General features: G+C 48.6%; 1 protein-coding gene across 5 annotated transcripts in view; it reads left to right on the top strand.

Moving 5' to 3' along the window:
* LOC119587522 overlaps positions 1-25,000 on the top strand; it is a 139,116-nt gene that overhangs the window by 91,947 nt on the left and 22,169 nt on the right. For 3 of the 5 annotated variants that reach the window (XM_037936276.1, XM_037936388.1, XM_037936463.1), the window contains exon 2: positions 8,865-9,609. The exons of 1 other annotated variant lie outside the window; for it this stretch is intronic. In XM_037936276.1, the coding sequence (XP_037792204.1) occupies positions 9,142-9,609 (468 nt within the window). In that variant the 5' untranslated portion in view covers positions 8,865-9,141. Of the gene's footprint in view, positions 1-8,525; positions 8,628-8,864; positions 9,610-25,000 lie in introns of those variants that run through there. One more of the 5 variants, XM_037936334.1, reaches the window with a different exon arrangement.

Genomic DNA, 25,000 nt, shown 5'->3' with positions numbered 1-25,000 from the left:
TCCTCCTCCTCCTTCCTCCTCCTCCCCTTCCTCCTCTTCCTCCTCCTCCTCCTCCTCCTCCCCTTCCTCCTCCTCCCCTTCCTCCTTTTTCCTTCTCCCTCCATCATCATCATCATCATCATCATCATCATCATCATCATCATCATCATCATCATCATCATCATCATCATCATCATCATCATCATCATCATCATCATCATCATCATCAATAATCCTCCTCCTCCTCTTCCTCTTCCTCTTCCTCTTCCTCTTCCTCTTCCTTCCCCTCCCCCTCCCCCTCCCCCTCCCCCTCCTCCCCCGCCGCCGCCAACCACAGGTGGGGGCTAATGGGCGGGCGGAGGAGCGGGCTGAGCTGCCTCCCCTCGCGAGGTAGCTGCTGCACACATGAGCCAAATGAAAAGCAAAATCGATGCTGCAGAGGCCATGAGGAGGCGCAGATGAGGAGAGCAGGAGGCAAGAGTGAGGTGGTAAAAAAAAAGAAGAAAGGGTAAAGGAGCTAAGGGAAATAATGGGGATGAGAAGGAACAGGAGAAGACTAAGAGGGGAGATGAAAGAGGGGGAGGAAAATGAGGAGAGGCAAACAAGGATGAAGGTAATTGCTTTGTCATGTTGCTGGAGTCGGTGGATCTTAACAATAATGTTGACGAAGTCGAGCGGCGCTTTAACAGTGTTACGCGCCATGTTCATATCTGGCCTATCAAAGCGGTGGGGCGAATAAGCAGTTGGGCGAATAAGCGCTGCATCCCACGTCATTACCAGCAGTCGTGTTTAAGTAAAGAATATAAACTGTTGAATATATGCTCTTAACAGGGGGTGCCGTGGTAGTGATGGAAAGATGCTAAGAGTCTAAGCTATTACATATTTGCTCTTGGCATGGGGAGGAGGGGACAGTAGTAGTAGTTGGTAGGTATGTTGTGGCGGCCGGGACGACGTGTCGGTGCTGGCGGGGAATCAAGCGGTCACCAGGAGAGCTTTCGCCGAAAAGGGGAATGCTGATCTTCAAAGACAACTTCCTTTTGCTGAGACCATCTTTGAGCTCCGCAAGTGGAAGACTAAGAATTTAGCGAAATTTTGTTTGATTTTGTTTGATTTATTATTTTTATTTTATTTATTTTTCTTTCTTTTTTTTAGTTCTTTCTCTCTCCCTCTCTCTTTGTCCATTTTTCTTTCTCTCTCCATCTTTCTGTCTTCGGATAAAGGGAAGAACTGGGAAGGTCTCTTCTGCTTTAATATATTTGTAAAGGCTTTAACGAGACGCACAAGAATAATGTCAATTTACCCAGTCAGCTTAAGAATGATGAAATACTATTTTCTGTGGATTTTTTTTTCATGGGGCGTAGGCGTCGGACCGGGTGGGGGAAAGGGAGGGGGAGGGGAAGGGGAGAGGGAGGGAGTGCAGGTGCAGGGATGGGGAGTTAGCAAATTACGTTTTTGGGATGAGATTGGAAAAGTCGGAGGATTTTTATTGAGAATTATTCAGGTCACGTGTGTTTGTTAGCGACGTGTCTGTTTCGATGAATGGGAGATGCGAGTCGTTTTCAGTAGTTTTGTAGATTTGTAAAGTTTATTGAAGTTGGCGTGGATGCGCTCATCTGAGTTTGATATTAGAATTGGTAATGGCACAGAACTTTACAATTGTGTTCATGTTTTTTTCCCTGAGACATGTTAATTAACCTTTTCCCTCAAGAGGTTATGCAGGTCACTGTGACGGAGGAAACGCTCTCTCCAAGCTTTCGCCCGCTTGTAATGCTTTTATGGAGACCCATTAAAATGCGAGGACGATCAAACAAGCAAGCGAGGAAGCAGGGAGGGCGGGCAGACTGACTGGCAGACCGGGGGGTGGGGCATAGCAAAATGACAGGCATTGTCAAGGGGTTGGCTCGAACGTTTTGCCCCTTTTATGCAACTCACGTAGAGAGAGAGACCTGTCCTCGGTCGCTTCCTATTGTTCGCAACCGTCGTTTCTGTTTCTTTTGTCTAGTTTTCCCTCTCTCGTCTTTTTCCTCTCTATTTGTCTTTCTCCTTTCTCCAGTCTTTCTCCTCCCTCCCGTCTTTCTCTCCTTTCCTGTTTTTCTTCTTTCTCCTGCCCTTCTCCTCTCTTCCCTTGCCTGTCCTCCTCTCCTCTCCTGTCCTCCTCTCCTTCGCCCTTCTCCCCTCTCCTGTCCTTCTCCTGTTTTTCTTCCTTCTCCTGACTCCCTGCTTCCTTCCCTCCGTTCCATTCCTTAATATCTTGTGTCCTGTGTCTCGCGCTTGCTTCCCTCCATCTTCTCTCTCTCCCTTTTTCCGTCCCAACTTCGCAGAGCAATCTAGGTGTTCGTGTGACCTCGTTTAACACCCGGATGTGCGATCGCTGCAGTGGGGCGTGTGTTCCCGCCATGTGAGGAGAGGTTTCTATCCCTTGCTAGGCTTGGAGGTGTGAGGGGTCTGTTGGTAGGTGGTGGGGGGATGGTGGGAGTGGTTGGTGAATAGGTGCCAGGTGATTGGTGGCCCGCGGATAGGTATTGGGTGGTGGCATGACAGGTAGGTGGCGGGTAGTGTATGAGTGAATATGGTAGATGGTAGTATGGGTGATGCATAGCTGTTAGGTGCTAGATAGGATGGTGGATGGTAGGTGTGATTGGTTGGATGTGTCGCGCATAGCCTGAGATATTATTGAATTTACGGCGAGTGGTGTGTAGTGGAAACGAGGTGATGTGGATACTAGATAGCTGCTGGATGGTGAGTGGTGGATAGGTGGGTAGGTAAATAAATGGTGGATAGAGGAGTGAATGGTTGGCGGTTCTAAATGGTAGATAGTAGATGGTAGGTGGGGGAAGTGGTTCGACTGGATGGATGGGAGTGTAATTTGACGCCGGGATATGTAGTGCCGCATGTTGAGCTGGCTGTTGCGGATTACGTGCCGGTGCGAAGGTGCGGGTGCTGCCGGTATTAGTTGATTGACTCGGCATGAATCGCGCCACAACGACTGCCACACCCACAAGGACGCATTTCAACAGCGGCGACGTGTATTATTGCCTCCGCCGACAGCCACGCTAGGTGCGGTTGTCACTGCGAGAACACTGGTGCGGCTGTTGCTCTTGCCGCTGCTGCTGATGCTGCAGCTACTTCAGCGGCTACGCTGCCATGGCCGTTTCTGTCACTGCCAACACTACTACTACATTAACTACTACTGCTGCTACAGATACTGCCACAACATCACTACTTGCATTTCTTCTTCCTCTTATACTACTACTAGTACTACTACTACTACTACTACTACTACTACTACTACTACTACTAACTACTACTACTACTACTAATACTACCACTGCTGCTACTACCACAACCACTGCTGTTATTACCACTAACACTGCTGCTACTACTATTAGCACTGCTGCTACTACTATTAGCACTGCTGCTACTACTATTAGCACTGCTGCTACTACTATTAGCACTGCTGCTACTTACTACTGCTATACTATAGCACTGCTGCTAATATCTATTACACTGCTACTACTACTATTATCACGCCACACTACATACACGCTGCACTACCACTTCTCGCTCTCTCCAACAATGCCTCCTGCCTATACTATTACACAAGCCACCTCATAATCGCAACCACCACAATAAACTCTATTACACGAGCGCCCCATGCCACGAATTACCCGACAGCCATAAATCTACACCATCGCAACATCACTACCACCCACAGCAACCCGACCACCACCATCCACCACCACCACCACCACCACCACACACCACCACCACCACCACCACCACCACCACCACCACCACCACCACCACCACCACCACCACCACCACCACCACCACCACCACTACTTCCTCGGCTCTTCCTTGGCTCTTCCAAAATGCCCCTGCTATTTACTTCCACAACCACCTCATAATCGCAACAACCACAATAAAACTCTATAGCGAGAGCGCCCCCATGCATCACGAATACGGGAGTCGCATGAAATAGTGAAATTGCAACATCTTTATTGGATTTTCCCCCGGAGGAGGAGACGTCTGAGAGGCCGTGAGTGATGAAGAGGGGGGAGGGAGAGGGAGGGAGGAGGGAGGAAAGGAGAAAAGGGGTGAAGAGGGAGCGAGGGTGGAAGGGAGAAAAGGGGTGAGGATGGAGGGAGTGGGGAGGCAGTGGGGAGCGGGGAGTGAGGAGGGAGGGAGGGGGGAGTGGGGAGCGAGGAGGGAGGGAGAGCCGGGAGGAGGTAAAACAAAGAAGATAAAGAAAAGAAGGGGAGAAGAGAAAAGCAGGAGTAATACTATCCCGTTAGCGGTAAATTACACGAAAAACAAGGAAGATCGGCAGGGAAGGAAATGAAGAAGAGAATGTTTATGCGAGCGAGCGGGGAAGACGGGGGGGGAAGGAAGTGGTTGATTGGTAGACTTGAAATGGTTGATCCGTTAGGTTGTGGGCGCAGTGTGTGTGTGTGAATGTGATTTTTGCGCATGTGTGTTAGAACGAGTGGGAAAGTGTGTGTGTGTGTGTGTGTGTGTGTGTGTGTGTGTGTGTGTGTGTGTGTGTGTGTGTGTGTGTGTGTGTGTGTGTGTGTGTGTGTGTGTGTGTGTGTGTGTGTAACTGAGAGTGTATATGTGAGTGTGACGTGTGGGTTGTGAGGTGTGAGTATGAGTGTGAGTGTGAGTACTTGTGCGTTCAGTTAAGTGTTAAGTATACAAATATATGTTAATTCAGAAATTCAGGTTTCTGCACATGTTGGCGAGTGTGTTTGTTTGAGCGAGGTCTATTCGAGTTCATCTGAATCTCGGTATTCAATTTAGAGGCATAATGGCGACGCAGTGGGAGCTGTGTTTGTGCGTTTGTGTGTTTGTGTGTGCAGAACTTGGGCGTGTTGGTGCTAATTACGCTTTCTGTTGATCAGCCGAGGGGATGAGGAGGTCGGGGGAGGGGGAGGCGGAGGGAGAGGGGTGCGTGGAGAGGATGAGATGAAGAGGAGAGGGGAGACGGGTAGGGGACAGGGACGGAGAAGAGGAGAAGGAGGGGGAGGTGAGAAAGGGATGATGGGGTAGGGGGGAGAGGGAGAGGGAGTGAGGAGGGAGGGGGGGAGGAGGAGGTTTGAGAAGTGGATTGAGATGAGATGGAGTGAGGAGGCAGCGGAGGGAAGAGATGAAAGAGCTTGAATTAGGAAGAGGAGGGGAACGAGACGGTGAGGGAAAGGGAGGAGGAGGAGAAGGAGGAGGAGGGAAAGGAGAAGTTTGAGAAGGATGGATCGAGAGTGTGAGTGTATAAGGAAAATCCATAAAAAAGATGGAGAGAAAGAGGGAGATGAAGAATTGCGATTGGGGGGAGGAGAAAGTGATTTCAGTCATAAGGTAGATCAAGAGAAGTAAAGACGCAGGGGAAAATATGCTTGAATTTAGGAAAGCAAGAAAGAGCAAGAAATACATCTTGAACAGAAATGAAAATGGAGAAGCGGCGTAGAGCAGACAAGAATGGATGGTTCGACAGAGGAGCGAGGCCGCGTGTGCGTCGTCCCGTGGCGTCGTCCCGTGGCGTCGTCCCGTGGCGTCGTCCCGTGGCGTCAGCGGCGGCGTCAGCGGCGGCGTCAGCGGCGGCATGGGGGCCTCGAGGCGACCTGTCGGGGCCAGACCTACGCGCTGGACACTCTTGGCTACTTGAGTTTGATCATTGGCAATTTAGGGCGTCTGGGATGCTTTGTTGAGTGCCCCGGCGATGGTGCCAACAAGGAATAAGGCGTAGACACGCTGTCGCAGGGAGAGGGAGGGAGAAGGGGAAGGGGAGGGGAAGGGGAGGGGAAGGGGAAGGGGAGGGAGAAGGGGAAGGAGAAGGGATGGGGGAGGGAGAAGGAAGGGGGAGGGGGAGGGAGAAGGAAGGGGGAGGGAGAAAGGAAGGGGAGGGAGGAGAAAGGGAGGGGAGAGAGATGGGAAGGGAAGAGGGAGGGAGAAGGGGAAGAAGGGAGTGGGAAGGAGTGGGAGTGGGGGGAGATAAAGGGAGGGAAGGCGGAGAGGGAGAGGGAGAGCGAGGACGGGTAAAAGAAGGAAAAGAAAGAGAATTGGGGGAAGAGGCAAGGGTGTGGGATGTTGCTGGGAGGTCTGGGGTATTGGGACGACTTTCGCTCGGTAGAGGCACCGAATTTTGTACTCTGCTATTGGATGCAGAGTGCATGGTCGCGCACGCGCGCACACAGGCACTTCATGATTGCCGTATAAAAGTCTAAATTTTATTAATTGCGTCGACAAGTTTGCTTGCGTCCCTGTAATGAAGGGGGGCGTATTGGGTCCGCAGACTTTGGAAACTTTTACTTTATTTTTTGGGGTCTTGCTCTTAGTCCCATCTCATCATTATGGCTGTCACCATGATCTTTATCTCATTACTTCTATTCTCCCTCATTTTTCCCCAGCATGTCGGTTTTTTCTCCTCCTTGACATGTATTTTTTCGGACTCTCGGCTTCTGGATTTAGTTCTCTGTTTCTTTTATCCTTTCTTGTATCTCTTATTGATCTCTGTTTCCACTTCTTATCATTTTACCACGTCTTGTGCGTCCTCTTCAATTCTGCCCTCTTTATCATCTCCCATCCTCCTTTCGCTCTCTCCTCCTCCTCCCTTCCTCCCGGTCATTCCCCATCTCCTCGTCCCCTTTTTATTCTTTGCAACTTTTCCCTCTTTTGCCCCTCTCCATCTTTTATCCACTCCCAAGTCTTCAACCCCCAGCTACCCTCCATCTCAACGTTTCCCCAATTTACCCTCTTCTTGTTCCCACCTCGTTCCTCTCCTCCCCTTGTTATCCCACGTTCCTCTCCTCCCCTCGTTATCCCCACGTTCCTCTCCTCCCCTCGTTATCCCACGTTCCTCTCCTCCCCTATCCGTCCTATCCCTTGTTCCTGCCTCTCCTCCCCTCATTATCCCACGTCCCTCTCCCTAGTTATCCCTTGTTCCTCTCCTCCCCTCATTATCCCACGTTCCTCTCCTCTTCCTCTTTTATCCTGTTGCCGCTTTCTCCATCCCCTCTCTCGTCCGTGTTTTGGTTGTGGGGCTGGATCGTCCGAGCGGTATCGACCTCACGGAACGCTTTGTACTGACATGAGGATATTGGTGATGTGGACATATTTAGCGAGAAGCTCATCCCGAGGCCGGGCCGCGTCGGCTGGAGTCGCTTCGCTTTTAGCTTTAGTTTTATCACTATTTATCTATATGGTTGTTGTTGTTTGTAGGTTGGTTGGTTAGTTCTTTTGATGATGATTATTATTGGTGCTTTAATGTTTAAATCTTAGGATGTCCCCTCCCACATACATAGAAAGAAAGAAAGAAAGAAAGAGAGAGAGAGAGAGAGAGAGAGAGAGAGAGAGAGAGAGAGAGAGAGAGAGAGAGATTCAGAGAGATTCAGAGAGAGAGATAATAGAGAAGAGAAATAAAAAGAAAAAAAAATGAAGAAAGGCACACACGAACGAACGGAAGCAGTAGGGAGGGGAGAGGGAGGGGGGAAGGGGGCTTGTTTTCGTGCGTTGCCTCGGGGTAATCTTATCGGAGGTGAAGTTGCATCTGAATGCCTATTGAGTGGTGTGAATGCTTGCACGTGCGTTTACCTGCCTGGCCATTGTTGGGGATTATCCGCCGCACATTTGACATTGGGGCCTTCTTGTGAGATTAGGGTATATTTTGCAAAAGGAAAAAAAGTGTTTAAACGATATGTTTTTTTTCGCGTCGTGTGAGTGTCTGAGTTCCCAAACAAAGACAGTCAAAGGGTTATTTTCCGGGAATTGTGGGCGTACTGAGGGCCGTTGTATAATCTCCTTAATCCAGCCAGTCAACAAAAGTTTTGGGTACGTGGATTTTTTATAAACTATTTCTAAGGGGCTTTATAAAAAAAAGTAAATATAAATATCTTACCTTCGCGTTTTGTTGTTGTTGTTATTCGACGATGCAGTTTTGCGGCAAACACAATCGAAACGGGAAGGACATAAAAAAAAAAAGTTTCGATTGTAGTTTTTATGGCTTCCTGGCATGTGGAATTTGACGTAAAGATATAAAAGCGTTTTCCTGTATGCTTGGACTTCCCGATGGTGTGGCTTGACCTTTTAAACGGCAGTGAAAACAACAAAACTTTGTCGAATTATACAACTGCTTATTTAATTTTATTCTGTTACAATATATTAATATCTTGTAAACACACGCGCGCGCGCACAACACACACACACACACACACACACACACACACACACACACACACACACACACACACACACACACACACACACACACACACTGAACTCTATTATCAAGCAAAGCAATGTATTCTACATCACAGTCTGGGATTATCTGCATGGTAACGTCACCCAAGTCAACGCGGATTGTAATTAAAAGGGGAATCTGTCTCGCGGGGGCCTTATCACCAAATAAAAATGATTGGGCGTTTACAGTAACCTCAGAGCTGCTGAACTCTAGTGACATGGCATGGCTTAAACGGACTGATAGAGTGGTTTATTGGTGTGTGATAATGTTTTTATGGGGAAGGGCTTGAGAGGAGGGGGGGGGGGGAAGGGTCGGAGAAAAGTTAGCTCGCGGTGCATGTTGCGAGAAGTAGCTCGTGTGTGCGGGTATTTGTTAATTTCGTGCGAGGTGCTTTTTAGTCGTGAAGACCGTAGGCTCTGTACTATCCCTCCCTTTTGTGAACCTGTAGAGTTTAGGGTGTATGTAGAGTGTCGTCAGCGAGTGCTTGTGTGTTTGAAGGCTGAGGTCGCTGTGTGTTTTTGTGTCTGAAGCCCTGAGTGATGCATGAGAAGCCCAGAATGTGTAGTGTGCACGAGCCCTAGGATAGAGTCTGTTCATTGAAGTTGAATCGTATCTGCGTATTCATTGTGTCTACATGTTTACTCTGATTTTACAGAAGTTCTTAAAAGTTGGCCCAGTGTTAAAAACCACCTGTAGACCTAAAACTTAGTTGTAGTGAGTAACCTAACTGTGCAGTGTTGATATTGTGCACGTAGTTGGAATGCATTGTCAGTGAAACACGAGAAGTGAAAAAAGCACGTTTCGTCGTGATTTAGCGCTAGTCAGTGTTAACATTCACATGACAAGGGAACACCGGGTGAAGTACGTTATCGATATTGTGGCCTTAGCATAATTTACACTGTTGGAAATTCATATTACCCTTCACCGACGCAATGTCCACCGTGGCTAAGAGTGATGACGGAGATGTTTCTCTGCCAGAGGAAAGGGGTATCCCCCTCAATATTCTCCGGCATGATTCAGAAGCGAAAGATGGAAAGGCTGTGAGGTTTGCGGATGCGAATATCGGCCAAGGAATGGAGAACGCCAACATGAAACACGCTGTCAAAGAAAACGAGGGCAATAGGCCTTTCAAAGAAAACGATGCATCCACGGACTATTCCAGGGGGGACGATTCTCTTGAAACTCGGGCGTCAATTAAGAGGCTGGAGTTCAAGAGGACACGAGCCAACTCTTACCGTCGGTCGCTGCAGTACATCGACGACACACCGGATAGCCAGGCCGAGGAGGACATCGATGCGTTCTCCCCTCAGACAGTAGGGAAGCTTGTCAGCGGCTCAGTGAGGATATCAGAAGCAAAACTGAAGGAAAGAGAAGAAAGTAGAGACGATGATAAGGAAGAGGTAAGTCCAATAAAAAAAATATTAGGTATATATAGATCACTGAAATATCACCATTAACAATATAACTTTACTTGAAAATCGCATTGGTTTTAAGAATTTCCGTTAGCGAACTTCACGTTTTAAAAGAGGTACCCCTGTAATTGAATAAGAGAAAATGAAGACACTTCGAGTTACTAGAAGAGAAAACGGTGCTACATGTGATAAACTATTATAATATTTTATTCGTATGTGTTCTCCGTTGTAAGTTCCGATTTACCTATGCCACTCAATATGTTTTAATAATAAATGCTATGTAGGTTGCTAGTGATACACGAATTTTTCACTTTAAATCAACAGAATAAGTTTCTAATCAGGGATTATGCATGTTTGTAAAATGCGCAGTAAAGTGTAAATGATTCTTCAGGGAATAAATGGAGATGGATGGATCTTTTCTGAGACCATTAGGAGGTCATATTTTTGTGCTCTACTTTGAATGCCTTTTTAAGCGGCACCTTAAATTTAACTTAGAGCACAGGTTTGCAAACTGGCGTACGCGTACCGTATTCTTTGTAGGTACAACAAAGCGATTTTCAGGGTAGCGGGAATGACTCCAAACATTGTTATTTTTTTCTTATTTACATATATTTAACGAATGAATTTATCATATTCAAGAATCTCGTTAGTTTTATTAATATTCAACCATTCAGATTCACAGCGGCTACGCGGTTGGCATTGCAAAACTAAAATGGCTACGTGATTTGCGAAACTTTGGGAACCACTGCACTGAGGGATTCAATAGTAGCGAATCGGCTAAACGGTAAGGGTGACAGGATCGATCTCCGCTTCTTCGCATTCCTCCCTGTCATGTCTTCATTCCCTTCACTTCATTCGCCTCAGTCCGCTCTCGTTACTTCTCGCCCTCGGTGTGTGCGGGTCGATCCTCGTTGAATGCCTCTTAACCTTGGAATTTACATTGAACTTGGGCTTCAAGATTTCTCGGGGTATTTTGCAAGTTTTTTTTTCTTTATTTTTTTGTATTAGGATTGGCTTTACATGTTTATAAGGAAATGACATAAAGCAAATACATACTTGGCGGATTTTGATTGAACCTTGTCGGGAAGATGAAATAATAGATAGATTAGCGTTAATGAATCCATTTGTATGATCGGCGCTTTGATAAATGTGTTACCAAGAGAGAAAAGTTAGCGTTGTTTTTTTCCGTTTTTAGCTAATTAATGACGTGTTGCCGGAAACGAAAAAACTAAATACACTTGGAAGAAATGAATGGTACCTTGGATAATGCCACCGTACAGTTATTAACAAAACAATGAAAAGAGAAATTTGCATTGTATTATACAACTCCTTAAGCGAAGAGCTTAGTGTCTTTGCGTGCGAAAAATTTGCATGACGCTTTTCCATTATTTGTTGCAATTATACATCAAGTTTTGAAGAGGACGCTAATGACATTGACCTTGTTTGGAGGGACATTTTTTTTTACTTGTTTTTATATCGTGTACAGGATGTTTGTCTTGCTTATCCATTCTTGTACCTAGTTTGAGAGTTATTCGCCGTTGAACTTTAAAAACGCCCTCTGACCTTAGCCCGAAGGCGCCAGAACTTGTAATGAGCGGTGGCGAAATGAGGCATTGGAAAGTTTACCTAGACCCATCGGCGCTGCCTCGCACTTCGGGCGCGGGAGAGGCTGGGGCGTGGGGCAGCGGGCGCGCGTCTTTACGTTCGTATGCCCTGGGGGGGGGGGGGTCACGCCCAAATGGACACGCACGCAAGTGCACGTATATCGAGTATTTAGAGACAGGCCACACATAGACAGCCACTTGCTGACGCACGCGTGCATCCACCTTAACGCATGTACATACACGCACAGGCAATTACACACACACACGCAATTACACACACGCACACGCAATCACGCATCGCGTGCACGCACGCACGCGAGCACGCACGCACACGCACGCACACGCACGCACACGCACGCACGCACAAGCACGCACGCACGAGCACGCACGCACGAGCACGCACAAGCAAGCACGCACACAAAAGCAAACACGCACCGACCCACCCATACACGCGCACACACACACGCACACGCACACGCACACAAATACATACCCAGTGACACGCACAGTGACGCACAGTCTCCTTCTTGAATAAACTGATTTAATGGATTTTTTTTAGCCGTGGCATCACCACGCTGGTGTTTTCCCATTTCTCACGCCCACATATGCACAAACCCAAACGCAAACTTACATGCGCACAGATACTCACCCTAAGGGTTCATACTGACCTTTTAGCTTTATATGTATATTACAAAATTAACATTATGGATAAATATAACTTTAATATCTGCTATCCAAGAAAAGAAAGAAAAAAAGGAAAAAAAAAATACGTTGAATTCGAGAGGAGATCCCCTGGAAATCTAGATGAGATTAATTGTATTTGTGATTATTTGTCAGGTTTGTTATTGGTGTAGCAGCGTGTTGTGCAGCGGTGTAGGAGCGTAAACAAAGGTAGATATATATAGCTCACAGAAATCATTTTATGTGCTATAAAATCAATCCCGAGGATAAACCATCGGCCAGAAGGTGATACCATATATCATAAACATGTCAGATAACATGGCGCACAAAGACTTACATATCAAGGAGGAACATGCCCCATGTCACAGGATGACATGCCTCGCCATGACATGCTGCACAAAAACATTCCACATAAGAGCATGCCACAACATAACGTGCTGCATAATGCTCTTCATATTAATACCAATCTTTAATCTCAAAATCAATCTCAGGAAAGCGGTGCAGAAGGTCGCGCTTGTGGTCTCGAGATTTATAAAAAGTGGAGATTATCAGTCTGACCTCGAACGGGGAATAGGATAGATGTATAATAATAAAACGATGAAATCTGAAGTAATAATAGCTAGAATAATGAACGCATTGTGTTATTGTTAATATTAAACTGCCTATGCTGTTTTCTGATTGATATATGGCAAGGCTTATTATATATGGTCGCCATTTAGAAAGAAGTTGGAAAATGGCAGATAAGAAGGTGAATCGAAATGATGATAAAGGCAAATGGATTGGTATGTGATCGCATCATACATTTTCGTTTTCAAGAGGAGCTTTTTTTGTGTAAGGGTCGACAGTGAAACCTATCATTAGTCAGCATTTATGGAAGTCGTCAGTTGGGGTGAAAGTAACATGACTGACGATTACTCTTTGCAATGTCCGTGACGCATAGGCATCGCCCACCTCTCACTCGCCTCTGCCCCACGGCCGTAGTTATCTGACATGTAATACGCTCGGTGATATCGGTTCGATGGCAGGCGTTTCGTCAATCGGCGGGATATGTTCGAGGTGTTCATGACGGCGGCAATGTTCGAGGTGTTCACGACGGCGGCGATGTTCGAGGTGTTCTTTGACATCTGTGAAGTTTAGTGTTCTTGAAGGCAACACGCTTAGGCTCTGTCTGTTCTTGCTGGCGACGTACACCTCCTTCCTGGTGCTCGCTCGGCACTTCATGTCCTTGTTGACTCTTCCTAATGTGTTCCAGCCGGCGCGTATGTTGCCATGCATTCCTGCCGACGCGTTCCTGTTGACAGTGCAAACACGATCATCCGGCGTGACATAGAGTGCTCTTGCTTCTTGTCACTCCCCACCCCCCCTCCTCCCCACACTCTCCTCCGCCCTGACATGAAATTCTCTCGCTTCTTGTCACTCCCCCCCCCTCCTCCTCCCCACACTCTCCTCCGCCCTGACATGAAATTCTCTCGCTTCTTGTCACTCCCCCCCCCCTCCTCCTCCCCACACTCTCCTCCGCCCTGACATGAAATTCTCTCGCTTCTTGTCACTCCCCCTGTCATGAGGCACCTCTCGCTGGCTATCGTTTCCCCGCGACACAGAGACGACGTTGCCTCTCGCCGCGCGCTCTCGAATCGTGGCCGTCGTCCCTGGTCGTCGTGCCATGCATTTTTGGTTCTGTTCGCCGGGCGGTGTGGGCGAGAGTCGTCCTTCCCCGCCCGGGATCGCCTTTTCCCGCCCACGCCCGCCCGGGATCGCCTTTTCCCGCCCACGCCCGCCCACGCCCGCCCTCCCTTATCGCGGCAAGGCGCTGCTAACACATTCCACAGAACGCCAAACTCTATTGATTGAAGGGGCGTATCATGCAGGCTTTCCCTCGGACGGCGGCCACTCCATGCGAAAGCGGTTGCTATGCACTGACGGACGGCTCGGGGGGGGGGGGGGCACACTTTCTGAAGTCACTAAAGTTGATGCCTGCCTGCCTCCGTCTGTCTGTCTGTCTCTCTGTCTCTGTTTCTCTCTGCCTTTCTCTCTGTCTGGCTGTCTGCCTGCCTGCCCCCTCTCTCTGTCTGACTGTCTGCCCCTCTTTCTCTCTCTCTCTCTCCCTCTCTCTCTTTCTTTCTCTCTCTCTTTCTTTCTCTCTTTCTCTTTCTTTCTCTCTTTCGTTGTGTGTGTGTGTGTGTGTCGTGTGTGTTCTGTTGTGTGTGTGTTGTGTGGTTGTTTTTTGTTATTTATTGTGTGTTCTTGTGTTGTGTGTGTGTTGTGTTGTGAGTGTGTGTGTGTGTGTGTGTGTGTGTGTGTGTGTGTGTTGTGAGAGAGCAGATATGTACATATTTGTGTTTGAGAATCTGTCTGTTTCTTGATTTGCGCGTAAGCGTATGGCACGGTGACATTCGTATGATTGATCGTTTCGCGCCATGCCAGAGAGCAAACGTATTGGCCATATGGCATTATATAAAAGCAAGACCGAATAGTGTTTCGAAAATATTGTCACGCTGTTTTTGTAGTCATTGTTACGAACTAAAGAAGTTTTCATCTAAGTATGGCCTCTCCAAGATCACAGAGCGCTTAACGTAGCGCAAGGGATGCGCCTGTTTATGTCGACGGGGAAATGCTCTGGGCTATTGTGTAGCACCTAGCCTATTTTCTCCCGGCACGGTGGGAGGCGCGCAAATTAGAGGTGGGGATTTGGACTCGGCAGATGGCGGCGAAGATCAGAGAATGCCGCTGGAATCGTATTGTGTCACCTTCGGTCGTCCCCTTTGTGCGCTCGCCCGTTGACTGACTGTTCGCCCACACTCGGTGCTATATGTAGCTTTCATCCCTTTACCTAGGGCCGCCCACGGGAACGCGCTTGTTGCTGGGTAGCCATCCGGGGCTGCCACATGCAGGCATAAACATTTATACAAAAGACTCTAGAAATCAAGTAGCAGGTAGGCAAGCAGGCACGGCGCAGACAGGCATGCAGACAGGCGTATAGGCTTGGCAAGCAGATAGGCAGGGATACAGACTTACACATTCAAATTCAGTCGCACTTTCTATCTGGATTTTTACCTTTTTCTCTATCCTTTTCCCATTGCCTTTTACCTCTTTCTCTCTCCCTTTCTTTATTCCTCTCCTTTTCCTTTTCCCTCTCCCTCTCCCTCTCCCACTCTCTCCCTCTCCTCCTCCTCCCTCTGCCCTGTCCATCTCACTCAACCCTTAATTATTATTAATTACAACCCCCCCTTTCTCTCTCCCTCTCCCTTTCCCTCTCCCTTTCCCTCTTCCTCTCCCTCTCCCTCTCCCTCTCCCTCTCCCTTTCCCTCTTCCTCTCCCTCTTCCTCTCCCTTACTCTCATTCTCACTCTCACTCACTCGCACTCGCTCTCTTTGGTACTGACACTTCCTTCCTTCCTGCTTCCTCCCTCCTATCAGCCACGTACACGGAATATGTCCACAATTCCTCCCCACGGACCCAACGTACACAAGACGAGGAAATACATTCAGGCTGAGGCCCTTCGTTAGGTAATGCAACGAGAAATCACCTGCAGAAGGCGTCGAGGTCGTAGCATGTGCAATTGCAAGACGTGAGGGTGAATAGCTTAAGTGGCAGCGTTGGTTTGTTGCAACGGAGGGGGGGTACCATGTTAGGGAGAAGTTCGGCGTTTTGATGCAGAGCTTTGTGGGCGTGAATGCAGGACAGGCGTGAAAGCCGGGGCGTTATTGGTTGATAGATTAGGGCGGGACAAGGTGGATATGAGCATTCTGTTGGAGACTAAGACGAACGTGCTTGATTGCAGTGGCCGTGTGGGCCGTCATATGCGGTTTATAGTGTGGTGTAGTGTGGTGTGTGGTATAATGGGGTGTGGAGCGATAGGGTAGGAAACGATGAGGTGGGATATGGTGAGTGTGCTTTGGTGGTGTGGTTTAACGTGCAGTGGTGTGGTGTAGTGAGGTGAGGTGTGATGAGTTGTGTTGTGATGTATTGGGGTATGATCTGGTTTGATGTGATGCGGTGTCGTGATACGTACGTTTTATTTTGATGTTCTGTGTTACGGTTGTTTATAGGAGATTTGTGTCGTTGGCAGTGTTCGTGGGTGGCAGCACTGTGTAACGCTCGGGAGACTGGACGGTGCGAAGGGGGGAGGTGAGGGGAAGAGGGAGGAAGAGAAGGGGGGGTGAGATTGGGGGAATAGAAAGGGTGGGAGGGGAGAAGAGTGAAGGGAGTCGGAGGTGGCAGAGGTGTGCGTGACACCCTACGAGGAGGACTGGTGTTTCTCCCGCGTTTGTGTTCCGTCCGCAGAGCAGCCTACCTCCTCCCCTCCCCCTTTTTCCTCCTCCTCCTTCCTCCTCCTCCTCCTTGCCGCCGCGGACCTCGTCCTCCAGAGCCCCGAATATCCTTCCCACCAGATCCTATTGCCTCAGCTTCTCCTATCGATTATTTTCCACACGTGACTCCCACACCGTCTCTCACGCTGAGCTTCTGTCTCTGTTGCCTCGCCTTTGCTCTCCCACTGAACGGCTTCCTTCTTGTTTGTCGCTCAATTGTGAGGAAAATTAAATGCTTTTGCGTCTATATTGGCCCCCTCTGGTGCGGCGGCCGGGGCGGGGGCGCTCGCCTCTTTGTGCCACCTGCTTTGTTCCAGTGGGCTTGTCTCTCGCATCTTGCTTCGCTTTCTTCTCCTTTGTCGTGTATTCATTTTCTTTTTTATTAAAAAAAAAACATTTTTTCATCTTTTTTTCTACTTCCATCCCTCTTAATTCCTCCTTCCTTTCCTCCCTTCTTTTTTTCTTTTTTTTTTTTTTTGCTCAGTCCTTCCCTCCCTCTTTCCCACCTTTTTCTTCCCTCCTTACCTCCCTCTCTTTCTCCCCCTCCCCCCTCCTCCCTCCCCTCCCCTCCCCTCCCCTCCCTTCCCTCCCTCTCTCCCTCCCTCCCTCCCTCCCTCCCTCCCTCCTTCCCTTCTTCCTTTGGAACAAGAGATGATTCCCAGTGAAAGTGACATCGGCGGATCCTCCTCCTCCTCCTCCTCCAGTGATAGTGAACTTTATGTACGTAATGTGGTGACGTTTTATGGTGGCCCATTAGTGTGTTAATGAAGTGTGATATGTCGTAAGTGATGCGTCGAAAATAGAATTGTGGTGATTTCTTTTTTTTTTTGTATTTTTTATTCAGTCAATCATTTTAATCTGATTTGCGTGAGAGAGAATGCTGCGGCGAGGGTCTGCGGACGCGACTGGATTCGTTTTGTAGACGCCAACCATGCGGATGTCATGGCATTTCGCAGAAAGAAGAGCGACCTATGTCGAGCCTCGGGGCGTGTCATGGCGTGGATGTCATGGTGTGTCGGATCGCAGTTTGTGATGAAGGTTGGGAGGGAGCACAGACCAAAGCCATCATATACCGGGTTTCTAGACACATACTGAGATGTACGCCCACAAACGCGTACACACACAAACGCGTACACACACAAACGCGTACACACACAAACACACACACACACACACACACACACACACACACACACACACACACACACCACCACAACACCACACACCACACACCACACCTACACACAGCTATGCACACCGGACAACAAACAAATCCGACCGCATTGTATTGCAAAATAGCAAAAGCGAACAGACAGACAAGCGCCAGCACACAGTCTCCCTTCCCTGCTAGCGCCGCCCGACCTTTTGATGGTCTTTAAAGGACCTTTCGGCCTACGTATATATTTAAACTTCCGGTCTGTGTAGGTTTGCGGATCAGATTTTTCCCCCATGGGTGTGTGTGCTGTGGATTTGGGGATCTGAGGGGGGGGGTTCTTACTTTGGGGGGATGAGGCAGCAGTTGGCATGTACGTATTTTTGTTTTTATGTTTAGGAGAGTCTGTCTCTGTCTCCGTCTTTGTCTCTGTCTTTGTCTTTGTCTTTGTCTTTGTCTTTGTCTCTGCTCTCTCTCTCTCTCTCTCTCTCTCTCTCTCTCTCTCTCTCTCTCTCTCTCTCTCTCTCTCTCTCTCTCTCTCTCTCTCTCCCTCTCCTCCCTCTCCTCTTCTCTCCTCTTCCTTCCTCCTCCCTCTTCCTCCCTCCCTCCCTCTCCCTCTCCCTCTGTCTCTCCTTCCCTTTTTTCCTCTCCCTCTTTCATATTTTTCTGTCACGTTTGTCTCAGAATGTGCCTTTTTTGCACCACACTGTCTGTCTTCCGTTACATTTTTTTTTTTTTTTCCCCTCGAGACAACGGTTCACCGGAAACACGGTATGCTGAATTGTGTACCCTTATTTGTTTTCTTTTCTTGATTTTTATCTAATTTAAGATTTATTCATTTGATTGAATTATGACTTATTTCATTGCATCTCGCGATTGGTAGTTTGAACGAAGAGTTAGGGTTATGTGTGTTCGTTGAGGGCAGTGCGTAGTGCTTTGTTGTTGTTGTGTTGTGTTGTGTTTTGTTGTTGTTTTGTTGTGGTTGTGTTGTTGTTGTTGTTGTTGTTGTTGTTGTGTTGTGCTGCTTCTGTGTTGTTGTTGTTGTTTTTTGTTGTGGGTTGTTTGTTGTTTGTTGTTGTTGTTTTTGGTGTTCTTGTTGTTTTTCTTTGGTTTTTACGCTAGCAAGGACGAAAGTTGCTTTAGTTTTTTGTTGTTGTTGTTTTGTGTTCTTTTGTTTTTGTCGTTATTTTTTTTTATTTTATCGAACGTTGTTATTGTGATTATTTTTGTTATTGTTGTTGAAATAATGATAATATTAATGATAATTCTCTCTCTCTCTCTCTCTCTCTCTCTCTCTCTCTCTCTCTCTCTCTCTCTCTCTCTCTCTCTCTCTCTCTCTCTCTCTCTCTCCTCTCACTCTCTCTCCCTCTCTCTCTCCTCCCTCCTCTCTCTCCCTCCTCTCTCTTCTCTCTCTCCCTCCCTCTTCTCCCCCTCTTCTCTCCCTCCCTCTCTCTCCCTCCCTCTCTCTCCCTCCCTCCCTCTTCCGCTGCCCAGTTTTATTTTGACTTTCCTTTCCCTCGCATCCACTCTCGACTAAATGCACAGATCCGACGGCAACAACGGAGGATGTATGTCGAGTGCTCTGTAAACTCTACGGGCGCAAAAGACGTTTCTAGTGTAAAACTGCTATGTCCTTTATTTACGAAGAAGCGGCCCCGAAACTGCACGCGTCAGCTCGGTGTTTCTGTCTCTCTCTCTCTCTCTCTCTCTCTCTCTCTCTCTCTCTCTCTCTCTCTCTCTCTCTCTCTCTCTCTCTCTCTTGTGTGTGTGTGTGTGTGTGTGTGTGTGTGTGTGTGTGTGTGTGTGTGTGTGTGTGTGTGTGTGTGTGTGTTTGTCAGTCTCTCTCTGTTTTACTCTTTCTTTCTTTCTTTCATTCTTTCATTCTTTTTTTCTTTCTTTTTCTTCTTTCTTACACACACACACACACACACACACACACACACACACACACACACACACACACACACACACACACACACACACAACACACACACACACACACACACACACACACACACACACACACACACACACACACCACAGAGCAAAAGCGCTGTTGCAGAGTCGTACCGAGGGTCGTTAAAGACCGTGCTCATTTGGCCACCTTGATTATGACACGTGTTGCAGTCGCAGGCGTTGCAATGGCATAGGCGTTGGGTGGGCGTTGTATGGTCGCGTGATGGCAGGTCTTGAAAATCGGTTTAGAGTCTTGCTTAATTGCATTAATTACAGTACTGTAGGGCTTTGCGTAATTGTGTATACATGGTTGTGTATATTGTCCCGCAGGTTATTCCACATTCCCATACTCTCCACATTACCAGGGTTTATCTTGATGCCGGGAAAGAAATATTCGCACGGACCACCATATTCGGAATTTACACGTTGAGACTTTCTCGATAGCTCTGACCTTGACTGCCTTTTTTGCGTTTTTTTTCACCGATGGCGAAGTCTTGAAATGGGGGACGAAATAAAAAAGTCGTAAATGCATCTTGTAGAAGACGAGGCTCCCCTGTTTCACGGGACATTTAAGCCAGTCATTACGCTGCGTCGGGCGTGCAGAAGTCCCTCGAGCTACGGGGAGGGGGTGGGGGTAGGAGCGGCGGGGGGACTTTTTGGGAGAAGAGTGAGGACAGGGTGCCTTTTTTTGAAGGAGGGGTGGGGACGGGGGGGACTTTACAATAAAGAAGGGGTGGGGAGTTGGGTTGACTTTTAAAAGTGGGTGGTGTGGGGGGGAAGTGGGGGACTTTTTAAAGGGGGATTGTGGGGAATTGGGGCGGACTTTTTTGAAAGGAGAAAGGTAGGATGTTGGTGTTTTTTTAATTTTTTTTAAGGGAAAGTGAAGTGGAGTTGGCGTGACTTTTTTTTAAAGGGGAGCGAGGCGAAGAGTCGCATGGGGGTGATTTTTTAAAGAGGTGAGAGACAGAGAGACGACGAGGTCAAGGGTAAAAGTAAAGAGTAACGTTTTTTTTGAAGTACATAGTGGGATGGGTGTGGTTGGCTTTTTTTAAGGGGTATAAGGGGTGATGTTAAGGGAAAAGGGTGAAGGGGCGGGGAGGGGAGAGTGAAGAAGGTCATTTTTATTTCGGGGTCGGAGGGCGGTGGGGTGGGTTGAAGGAGTGAGGGCGAGGTGGGAGAGGGAGTGAGGGCGAGGTGGGAGAGGGAGTGAGGGCGAGGTGGGAGAGGGAGTGAGGGCGAGGTGGGAGAGGGAGTGAGGGCGAGGTGGGAGAGGGAGTGAGGGCGAGGTGGGAGAGGGAGTGAGGGCGAGGTGGGAGAGGGAGTGAGGGCGAGGTGGGAGAGGGAGTGAGAGGGGGTGGGTGAGGGATACGGTTTTTGTGAGGGATGAAGAGGCGAGTTCGGAGGCAAAGCCGGGAGGAGCAGGAGGAGAAGAGGACAGGAATTGCTCACATTTACCTTGCGATCTCGAGGAAGAGAAGAACTGAGGAGAAGAACGAAGAGGGGAAAGGCCAGAAAAGAGAGGAAATGGAAGCTGGGTGGCTCTTCTGTCTCCGTCCTCCAAGAGGAAACGGGAACTCTTGAGGAACAGCCTCTGAATGTGTCGGCTCTGCTTCGGAATATAGATTTTTTTTCTTCTTCCTCTTATTTCTCTCCTGCTGTTGAGGCGGCCCTGGAGACACGGGAAAAAGCGCGTAGCGGAATACCTGCTTGCGCGCCGCAGCTTCCTGGCCCGGCGCTGCTGGACTCTCGGGCAACTCTTTAGAATCAAGGAAAAGTTTATATTGTGAAAAAAAAGATAAAAATGAAAAAATAAACGTACGTACATACATACATACATACATACACGCGCGCGCGTGCGCGCACACACACGCACACACACACACACACACACACACACACACACACACACACACACACACACACACACACACACACACACACACACACACACACACACACACACACACAATAAACACAAACACATGCACAAATATATTCATGTACACCCACAGACATGCATTTACATGTACGGGTAAACATTTATATTTACATTTACGGATAAATATTTACATTTGCACACATACGTACACACGCACATAATAAACTCGGAACTCTTCCTAGACTAATAATAATGTTAAAAAAATGTTTCCTTGAACGTGCACAGTCAGCCCATTTATGTTGAAATTTGTGTTGGTTAACGGCAAAGAAATGATTGAAAAACAACGTAACTAGGTCATCGCGTGACTGCAGTGATGGAGAGATACAGTCTATTCACAATTGAAAATCCCGCAATGAGCCCGCTCTGTGACGGAAATGCTGGAAGTGTTGGAAGCGTTGGAACAGAGACACTCATGCGGTTGGAAATAAAAGTGAGAGTGATAGATCGCAGAGGTGGCGAGCCGTCAGTTCGTTCTGCCATTTTTCCTCTGGTGTCATTATATCACGCATTTTAATATTTCGTTAGTGGCGCCTGCGATTGGCCTTCCTCTAGAGAATCGAGGGACTAGCGCGCGTAAGTAGTTTTCGATGCGTGTTGTAGTAGCAAAGGTTGATACGAAATCGTTCTAGGCTCCCACGTGGTGGCGGCTGCGGCGGTGGGTCTAAGGTAAAAACTTGTCCAAGGTCTGGTCGCTGTGTTTCCTGGTACCCGGGATCTCCCCCCCACAACCCCCTTCTTTCATACCCCGTGCCCCTTCTCTCCTGCGCTCTACCCCCGGATCGACTTTACTTCACTGCTGTCAGTTACCAGCACCTCAACCCTTCTCCTCTCTTCTCATCTAACTCACCTCCACCATTTCCTCCCCCGCTCCCCCGACCACCTCCTCCATTTCCACCCCCTGCTCCACCGACCACCTCCCTGTCCCCTGACCCACTCTCCCCTTAGCTTTTCTCTCGGTCCTTACCTCAGCTCTCCTTCATCTTTTCCCCATACTCCTACCTCCGCTCTCCTTCATCTCTTCCCCCTACTCCTACCTCCGCTCTCCTTCATCTCTTCCCCCTACTCCTATCTCCGCTCTCCTCACTTCGTGTCCCTGCCCTCATCTCCCCCTCCCCCGCCCGGCACCCCCTCTCGCCTCTCCCGCTGTGCCCCGCCCTGACCGGTCCAGCCTTGCGTCACAGCCTCCTATCCGTTCGCCTAATTAGATCGTACGTATCGATGTCGCGGGCCGGCTGTGTTCCGGTCTGCAACTGGGGGTTATTCTGAGCACGGCTTTTCTCACTCTCGGCCGGATAGGTTCTGGGTTCGGCCGTTGGCGGAAGAGTTCGGCGTTTCCTTGAGGGATATCGGTTTGGGCAATTCTTGTTGCGAGTGGTTGGGAAACAGTAGAATGAGGTTTGCATGGGCGTTAATAAGGTTGAGATGGGTTGATGTGGCAGTTGAGGGACCAGCGAAAGGTGGTTTCTTATTGCATGGAAAAAAAAGGTAAAGGTTAAAACAGTATCAATGATGCAATACAAATATGTGTGTGTCAAGGTTCCCGTTTGGCGAGGTTTCATGTCAAGAGCGATTGCCGTAACCGAACGAGGTCACAGTCGCTGAGTTGTGACGCCAAGTCGACAGAATGGATCATAATGGGCCGTGAATCCGAGCCGTTATTAATCCCTTGCCCCCTTGCCTCCTTTTCTCTCCGAGCTGGTGTTAGGTGTTGGCAGTAGTAGGGTGGCCAGCTTATGGGCGAGCCCGCTGCCCAGACGAAAGGTCATCCAACCATCCTGTCATTGGGGTCATAATACCAAAGTTCCCTCTGCCTTTTCTCGCGCGTTATAGACTTTGGAAGGAGTTTCACTTTCCAGTTCACTCACTGTATGTATAATTTCACCTTGCATTTCACTTTATTTCTTTATATTGTTTTTTTTCCCTGCCAAAGTGAAGTAGTTTTTGTTTAGAGATGGATGTTTATCTCGCGTCCTTCGGTCTTGCGGAAGTATTTAGCATTCCTTTCGCGTCTTAGCTTTGGCCGAGATTAGCGAGGGCTTACATTAAAAAAAGAAAGAAAGAAAAAGTATGTAGCGGCAAGCACGAACTCAGGGAAGTAAAAAGTGGATCAAGAATTAAGAGCGTCTTTTGTTTGTGGTACTTTTGTGCAAGAGGGAGATGAAGTGCTTGTGGTGTCGGGCTGCTTGATCTCGTCTTTTGTTTGTTCGCTGAATGCCATTTTTTGCATGTTTTTTATAAGCCGCTCCAACTTATCTTTCGAGTTCTTTTTTGTTTGTTTGTTTGTTTGTAGTGCGTGTGTGTGTGTGTGTGTGTGTGTGTGTGTGTGTGTGTGTGTGCGTGTGCGTGTGCGTGTGCGTGTGCGTGTGCGTGTGCGTGTGCGTGTGCGTGCGCGTGTGCGTGTGCGTGCGCGTGCGTGCGTGTGTGTGCGCGCGTGCGTACGTACGTCCGTGCATGCGAGCGTGCAATTTGTGCTTCTGTGCTTGTATTCGCGTCTGTTTAGCAGTACAGTTGAATAAACTTGGTGAGAAGGTAATTATTCTGATGTTTACATACGTACTTATTTTGGCAAGTTGGGGAGTTTGAGAAGAATGATTTTCGTTACTTTCTGCTTTACACCGGGCCTGCTAGTGATGGTTGTGTGGAGTCCAAATAGAAACAACAAAGTGTAGATGTAAAGCGACGCTCACCTTTATTCTAGCACTATGGACTTCCGTGTACAAGATGCTGAAGAGTGATTGCTGTTGAGATGTTGAGGGATAATCGAACGGAAAACTTCGTATATTAGAAAAGAGGCAATTTTAGTGATGCTGATCGAATCAGAAGAGCGGGAATTTAATTCCTTCGAGAGGATGTCAAGTGGATTTAATAGTAAAGTAAATAAGTACAGAGAGAGAGAGAGAGAGGAGGGAGGGAGGGAGAGGGAGGGAGGGAGGAGGGAGGGACGGAGGGAGGGAGGGAGGGAGGGAGGGAGGGAGGGAGGGAGGGAGGGAGAGGGAGAGTGGGGAGAAGCATGAAATGGTAAATGCAGACCCGAACTATGTGGGTCACGCCATGCCACATACTGGACTGTATACAAAAGGGATAGTAGAGTAGCGAGCGTTTTTTCCCCCTTTGGTGTTTACCGTCCTTTTCCGGGACTCTGCAGGCGATGCTTCCCGTCCTTGAGAGCATGCAGGGGAGCGGGTGCGGGCGAGGCGGCAGCGGCGGGCTGTCCCTGAGGTGGCAGTGCCTTCGTCTCCCCGCCATGGTGACCACTCAGTGCCTCGCTCTCTCACCTTACACGCGGACTTGACTACTCCCTCTGTGCTCCCCTTCCCCCTCCTCCTCGCTCCCCTCGCTCACGCACGCTGCACGAACTCCGCTAACCCCTCGTCCTCAACCTCGACCCCCCACCTCGTCCTCGTCCTCGACCCCCACTTCGTCCTCGACCTTGATACCTAGCTCGTCCTCAGCCTTGATACCTAGCTCGTCCTCGACCTCGTCCTCGACCTTGTTCCTGTCTTCCTCTTGTACCTCCGAGCCTCTTTCCCTTCCCCGCAGCCCTTTCACACGGCGTCTTCTTTTATGGTCACAGTGTTTTTGAAGTTTTTCTTCTGATGTCTTGGTCTTCGTTTGACCCCCCTCTCCCCCTTTCCCTCTCTCTCCTCTCCCTGTAACGTGGTAGCCCTCATTTCCCTCCCCCTCCCCTGCTCTCCCTTCCCTGCTCCCCCTCCCCTGCTCCCCTGCTCTCCCTCCC

Source organism: Penaeus monodon, chromosome 1 (assembly GCF_015228065.2).
Source record: "Penaeus monodon isolate SGIC_2016 chromosome 1, NSTDA_Pmon_1, whole genome shotgun sequence".
Classification (NCBI taxonomy): domain Eukaryota; kingdom Metazoa; phylum Arthropoda; class Malacostraca; order Decapoda; family Penaeidae; genus Penaeus; species Penaeus monodon.
The sequence above is the reverse complement of the archived record's forward strand: the minus strand, read 5'-3'. Positions and strand labels throughout refer to the sequence as shown.